Genomic DNA, 7,347 nt, shown 5'->3' with positions numbered 1-7,347 from the left:
CATAGTTCACGGTGGAGAACAGCTGCTGACATAATGTGGATCCAAGATCCATAATTGGCCTACCTGGGGTAGAAAGTCTCGATAAATGCACAGCGTTTCGGCGGGTACACCGGCTTCCGCCAGTGTGACGCTTATTTTGAGTGATGAAAAAATAATAGAATATAATTATATTTATATATTTCAATATCACAATAATCTTCCAATTTAGAACTACAAGTTAATAAAGAACTAACATAAATAAAATACACTTCAGCTAAATACTTCTAATTTATTTTCCCAAACCACGCAGAGCCGCACTATAAGGACTAAAGAGCCGCAGGTTGCCGACCCCTGCACTAACCCCATGTTTGCCTACTGGTGGTGGTCAGAGGGCCCGATGGCGCCAGTGTCCGGCAGCCTCGCCTCTGTCAGTGCGCCCCAGGGCGGCTGTGGCTACACTGTAGCTTGCCATCACCAGTATGTGAATGTGTGGATGATTGTGATATGTGATGATTGTGTATAGTGTAAAGCGTTTTGGGGTCCTTAGGACCAAGTAAAGCGCTATACAAATACATTTACAAGACCATTTACTTCTACTTCCAAAAATCTTCTATAAAACTGCAAGTCTGGCCATAGTAACAGGTGTGTGATGGTTCTTTGGCTGTCATCCACCAGTCACAAATGATTCAATTTTGACAATGTGTTATTGCAGTTAACTTATTCATCAACTCAGAAACACATTTCACGTTAAAACATTGTAATAATAAAATGTCAGAATTGCAGAGGCATGGTACACATCTTCTGCATTAAAACTCATTAAAACACACACACAAAAAACATTGCTAAGGTAAAATATTCTAAAAATCTCGTGAATTTAACTTGAGGACAAGGAAACATAGAATTTTGAAATTAATGCCATAGCTGTATGTATTAGGAGGTTCAGGGGTAGGCCAACATTATTTTTGTCCCAGTCTTAAAAATCTGACAAATATTCTCTTTCTTCGCTTAAGCCCCCCCCCCACCCCCCAAAAAAAGAGCTAACTTGTCTGCATTATTTTTCTACCAATCTTTGAGAAAAAGCCTCCCAGAGAAAACAGTGTGTCTAAGGTATAGACATGAGTCAGGCCCAGACTCTTAAGACACTCAAGTTCATTTAGAATATCAAAAGAAGGATGGCTGATGAGTTGTTGGCACATCAGAGGATCTCTAGAGCGGATAACACACACTGATTGCCTTGAATGGAAAATAAAAGGCAAAAAATGCACCAGTGGAACCATGAAGTAGACTAGACTCTCTTCCACTTTTACATTTCCACCTGTATCTCTGGCTCTGTCCACTTTCTTTATGGCCTCTGTAATGTTTACCTTGAATGACACCAACACTGTGTATCTGGCTATTAAGTGTTTGTCATGCCTGGTGAGTGAATCACTGTTGTCTTTGTTGGTGTGCTGTGTTAAGAACCTGTGAGTAACTTCGAGTTGGTCACAGTGAAGCTGAACAGACTTGAGTGCATTTTGCAAATCTTCTAGAGCTCGATTGATGCAGTCTGGACTCTGACTCCTGTTTTGCTGCTTCAAAGATGTAAAAGCACGGTTGTAATATGCAATAGCTCCCCAACAGTGATCCCTCTGAATGGCTTTAGTGTACATGTTGATGCTCTCTGCAAACTTCCCCTTTTCACACAGGTCATTACCAAAGCTAATGTAGTGGTAGAGGTTTGATGATGGTGATTCTCTCTGTCTGAGTTTCTGCCTCGCTGTGTCCAGGTCTGTTTTCAGTCTACTTTTCAACTCTTCAGTAGAATCTTTTGCACTGAAGCTTGTGAGTAGCCACACACCCCAAAACTCATTCAGAGCAGACAAATCTGAAGCTTCTGGTTTGTTGTTGCTGCTTGTATACAGATCATCCAGTACATCCAGATAATCATTGAAGAGTTCTTCCTTCTTCTTCATGTCTGGGACCTGAGACTCCAAGTAGCTTGATAGCTCATCAGCCACTGTGCTGTCTCTGACCTGTTTAATTATCTTTATTTCCTGCTGTGGTGTTCCAGTCAAAATATCCTTCAGTGTTGAAGTCATTTCTGCAGATCCTTCATTATGGTTGCTTTGCTGATATGACCTTAACTGCATCACAAACAGAAGTTGTTTAAGTGGAGTCACATCTGTTAGATTTCTGAATAAAGAAAGAAGTTTCATTCTTAAAACCATTAATTGGAGCAACTCTGTCAGATGACTCAAACAGACAATGAGCTGAGCAGATCCTGGAGATCCTTGTCTGGCAGTTCGACCGAATGCCTGCGCCTCTACACGAGCATTCTTGGGCAGGAAGGTCTGCACAACAAACAAACCTCCAGCTTCCTTTACTGTGTCAGAAACCTGAAGGTCTGTTCCACGGCCAGCGAGGTTTGTTGCTATGATGACTTCTCCTGCTTCAAGCTCCTTGGAAATGATCACACTGTTGTCCATGTTGTTGTTTATATAAAGATTTTTGTTCTGGACTCTGTCTCCTAGACTGCTATGGATCATCTTTGCTCGTTTGATGGTTTCACAGATGATGAGTACAGCTCTAGGATCCCTGTATGATGTAGGGCTGGTTTGTACAATGACAACATCACAGAGTTTTGCAATCCATTCTTTTTCATCTTCTACAACAACACCTTCAACCTCAAACAGCTTTCTACGTTTGAATGAAGGTATCTGACAGGTTTTGATACCGTCATAAATCTTTTGCAAAGTCTCAGTCTCTTTTTCTTGACCAAGAGTTCCAGACATCCCGTAGATCTGACTTCCAAACTGTTTTTTGTACTTTTGAAGCAAGCCCACATTAGACATGTAGTTTGTGATGGCTGTCATGTCACTAATCTTTGACTCGTGTTTCATTTCAATAAACTGTTGAAGTCCATCTGACCACTTCATGTAGTTTTCAACAACCCCTGTGCAGCTGTAGTCCACAGGCACGATTCCATGTTTCTCCATCACATATTCATGGTCCTCTGTCATGACTTGAGCTTCAAATGCATTTTCAATCCAGACTTTTAGTTTAGATTTGACCAGCTCTGAAAAGAAGCCTGGGATATAGCAGCTGCTTTTAGCTTGGTTCAGTTCACATGGTGTAAAATGAATTGATCTCTTTACTTCCTCTTCTACAGCTCTCACCACGCTATTGTGATCAGAGTACATGTACTGACAGAAGCCACCATCAAGTAAAAGCAGTGACACTCTTCTGCTTTCCACATTTTCACTCTGCAGCTCTTTCTTGAGTTCCTCTATTTCATTGTTATTTATGAAGTGGAGAGCAAACTGGCAAGATGGGAATTTCCTTTCCACCGTTTTAAAGAACTCAGACAGCTCGTTAGCAGTAACACTTTCATTTAAGAGGCTCGGGTTCTTTCTCAGGTCCTTGACTGATCCCTTTAACAGTATACCTGTGTCCTCTGCTATGTGACGAATGATGGACTCATCACCATCTTTGCTCATCATGTTTTCCAGCACTTGATAAAAAGGAAATTTTGGCCCTACTGTTGTATATGTGCCAGTTTTCTTGTACTGATTAGCAGTGGCCCATATACATGCCAAGAGTGGGTTGAGATGCTGTAAAGCAGGCATGTTACTGCTTAAATAGATTACATGATGACCCTTGTCCAGCATCAGGGAATCCACTTCATCCACTACTGCACACTGGAATTTCCTCTGCCCTAATATGTCCAACCTCTGAAAGTGGTGCCGAAGCCAGTCACCAGCAAAGTTTTCTGCAGTGCCATAAACAACTTGACACTCATAGCACTTTTTTAGTTCTACATCAGGCCTGTTGCAGTTATAATCAGCAGTGATATTTAACTCTTTATAAAATCCTTTCCATTCTTCAAAATCTCTCTCTGCAAGAACTGATGAACTTGACATGATGTCGACTTTTTCTCCTCTCAGAGCTCGAAAAGCTGCAAACATGGCCACTATGCAGGACTTCCCCTCTCCTGTGCCAACCTGAATCAATCGCCCTGTTTCTGAAAGAGCCATCAGACACCAGCTCACCATCTGTGTCAGTCGTGGCCGAAATGGCTTTCTTGTATTTTTAGTTTTTGTTATACTCACTGCCAAACAGAGAATCTTTAAGATGTTTTTCAAATGACTATTTGGTGAGCTGTCATTACAAAAATTAAGCATGAGTTTAGGTCCTGAAACAACAGCTGATTTTTTTTTCATTGGCAAAAGCAGATTTTTTAAGATTGATTTCAGTTCACTCTTCTTTAAGCTGTCATTTTTAATATCACAGTCTTGATGAACTGTTGATACAATATCTCTGACATCATCTAAAATCTTTACATCAACCTGGTTCAACTTTTCTTGGCGGATTTCATCAATGATTTCCTCCAAGGTCTTCTCTCTGTCATTTGCTAAATATTCCTTCAAGGTTTCATCTGTTACAGTTTTGTCTCTGAGTAGTTCCAGAAGTGTTTTTCCATCTTCATCCTTCCAGTCAGAAGTAATAAAGTAAATCTCTATGCAGTGCAATATTTTTATCATCCATGTGAGGAAATGGGAGTTGTTATTTGTTGTTGACTCAAATCGCTTCAAAAGAGCATCAAACAAGTCAGCGACCTCCTCTGGGCTCCATTTGATATTTGTAACCAGTCCTTTCAGCTTCTGGAGGAGAATTTCTTTATCACCATCCATTTTTAAAGGTGTTTGAAAAAGACACTGGTCAAAACAGAGGTAAAATATGTTGAGATTGTTACTTTGAAAATAAAAATACATTGTTTACAAATTTCCAAGCAACCTGCATCTATTCTCTCCACTGTATTACACTGAGAATCACGATCCAACACACACACACAAAGTCAGTGTAAAAAAATCAAACATGTACAGATAATATGTTGTGGTGACCCTTTATGACAAGGAAGGAGCAAAAAATACGTTCTTTTATTTATATTTAATGCAGTTTTATTTAAATCTAATACTGACCTGTTGAGATGATGAGAAAAATTGCAGATGATGTATGTTTGTCAAGGTGCTTCAGGGGATCTGCTGTCTCTGTTTTGGTTCTGTGTTTTTATTTCGCGTCTTTAGTTTCTCTTTCACAAACCCTGCCCTGGCACTGTCACAAGGGAATTTCCTGCCAAGCCTACCCTTATGATTTGCATTTATTGTAATTTAAGACACTTTCTTTGAAGAAGTTATAAAGTGTCCTTCTAAAGAGCAAAACAGTGACTGTTCCAACAAGGAATAATTTGATTAATAGTTTTATAATCATTTTAATCAGTTGTCAAGTCAGCCTAAAACTTTCCACTTCCCCTTTACTGGATTCACTGCTCAGAAGGGCAGGACTTGAAAGTCAAAAGCAAAAAATGTGGGTGTGTCCTGTTTGGCTGAAGTCATGGCATGTCTAGGCAAACTTCTTTGTCATGGAAAGAATTGATAGGCATCATTGGTTTTAATCTAGTTTTTCTTTCGTTTCTCTGACAGTCATACAGTTTCTTGGTAACAAAGTATCTGTCACTGTTTGCAAGGCAAGCCGTGTGGGAATTATTAAAGGACCCAAGATGCAGGCACTGCTGATGTGAGTGAGTTTTATTGAGGAGGATGACATACAACAAAACACGATGGTGGCGAGAACAGAACCGACAAAAACTCGAAACTCATGTCTAAAGAAACAAAACAGGAGCCCCAAAGGCACACACGGTGCAATCCTCAATAGGCTTCTTAGCCTCCAGGGGTCCAGAATCAGCTGAGGACTGAGACGTAGCCTCTGGGGAGGCCCTGGGGGGAGTTATAGTCTCAAAGGTAGCCAGTTCATGAGAAATACCAAAGGTTAATGTGAAATTTTTTCCCTGTATGGAATGACTTTGCGAGAATGGTGGCAGAATGGGTGGCTGAGCTAGCGGGAACACAGGAGACTGAGCTAGCAGGGCCACTGGAGACTAGGGATATCCAGATCCGATCACGTGATCGGAAATCTGCCCAATCACGTGGTTTCAGACTCGATCGGAATCTGACGTTACCTCCCGATCAGGACTTGGCTATATATATATAGCGGGTGGTGGTTTATCCTTCAAGCTTGGGTCCTCTACCAGAGGCCTGGGAGCTTGAGGGTCCTAAGGGTCCTGCGCAGTATCTTAGCTGTTCCCAGGACTGCGCTCTTCTGGACAGAGATCTCCGATGTTGTTCCCGGGATCTGCTGGAGCCACTCGCCTAGCTTGGGAGTCACTGCACCTAGTGCTCCGATTACCACGAGGACCACCGTCACCTTCACCCTCCACATCGTGTCGAGCTCTTCTCTGAGCCCTTGGTATTTCTCCAGCTTCTCGTGTTCCTTCTTTCTGATGTTGCTGTCATTCGGAACGGCTACATCGATCACTACGGCCGTCTTCTTCTGTTTGTCTACCACCACTATGTCCGGTTGGTTAGCCACCACCATTTTGTCCGTCTGTATCTGGAAGGCCCACAGGATCTTAGCTCGGTCATTCTCCACCACCCTTGGGAGCATCTCCCATTTTAACCTTGGAACTTCCAGGCCATATTCGGCACAGATGTTTCTGTATACTATGCCGGCCTATGTTTATACTATGTTTAAAAAAACATGTTGAAGATCTTCCATTAAGTACAGTTTGCTTGATGAGAGCTGTCTGGTTCCAGCTTGGCCTCATGGTGGCAGTGTTGTTTCCCAGTTTCACTTCATAGCTGCTCCCAGCCTGCAGAGGACTGTGATAAAAACTGTGTCAAAGTGCTGGAGTGTTAATGAGCATGTGCTTGAAGCAAGTTCTTCCTGCTTTGCTCTGATTTATTTTCTGACATGTAGAAACTGGGCTTATGATGTTTGTGGTTTTGTAACAGTCAAAATAATTGCACTAATCACTCAACTTATTATAGCTGCAGTTCACTATTAATTACAAAACATTAAAAAATAATAAGTGGTGTGAACAAGTGTTCGTCTAGCTTGTCTCTTCACAAAGATCCAATGAGAGGCTCATCAGAGGTTTCAGTTTTAGTCACATTATTTCTTTAAACAGGAGTTTGCTCTGAATCCCGACTCTGTTGTTGTTAACATTTTCTGTACATAAAAACAGCAACAGCAGCAACAAGAAGTAGACAGAAAATTGACAGAGCAACTTTCCATCCAATAGATCCATCTTCTTCATTTCTTCTTGATTGACCTGCAGGTGAGAAAAGGTGTGAGCTACTTTCTTCAAAATCTCATCAGAGACTATCAAACAGCTTCACCTCTGATCACACACAGACTGAACTCTACTCACTCACCTGGAGGATCAACACTCAGGTCCATGATACAGATAGGCTTGTTCTTAATGACAGTCTTCTTGTGACTGTGTCCTCTCTGGATGACACGACACTCATATGTTCCACTGTCAGCAATCAT

At 41.5% G+C, this 7,347-nt stretch overlaps 1 protein-coding gene across 1 annotated transcript; it reads right to left on the bottom strand.

The window, feature by feature from the left end:
• Positions 1-6,039: 6,039 nt before the first annotated feature.
• LOC146635217 (uncharacterized) lies at positions 6,040-7,347 on the bottom strand. Its single transcript, XM_085350055.1, has 3 exons — positions 7,230-7,347; positions 7,004-7,023; positions 6,040-6,525 (listed from the first exon to the last, which is right to left on the bottom strand). Exons 1-3 carry the CDS (start codon positions 7,345-7,347, stop codon positions 6,040-6,042), a joined length of 624 nt encoding a protein of 207 aa, XP_085206181.1.

This window comes from Diplotaxodon limnothrissa, linkage group LG3 (assembly GCF_057381915.1).
Source record: "Diplotaxodon limnothrissa isolate DT_005_m linkage group LG3, D_limnothrissa_male_GT1.1, whole genome shotgun sequence".
Taxonomy (NCBI): Eukaryota; Metazoa; Chordata; class Actinopteri; order Cichliformes; family Cichlidae; genus Diplotaxodon; species Diplotaxodon limnothrissa.
This window is presented reverse-complemented; position numbering and strand designations above follow the sequence as displayed.

Excerpts from the sequence above, each read along its gene's own strand:
- LOC146635217 (XM_085350055.1), bottom strand. The coding sequence starts at position 7,347 with ATGATTGCTGACAGTGGAACATATGAGTGTCGTGTCATCCAGAGAGGA. Across the intron at positions 7,024-7,229 it reads CCTGAGTGTTGATCCTCCAG|AAAATGTTAACAACAACAGA; the intron begins GTGAGTGAGTAG and ends TTTTATGTACAG. Across the intron at positions 6,526-7,003 it reads AAAATGTTAACAACAACAGA|GCCGGCATAGTATACAGAAA; the intron begins GTCGGGATTCAG and ends GTATAAACATAG.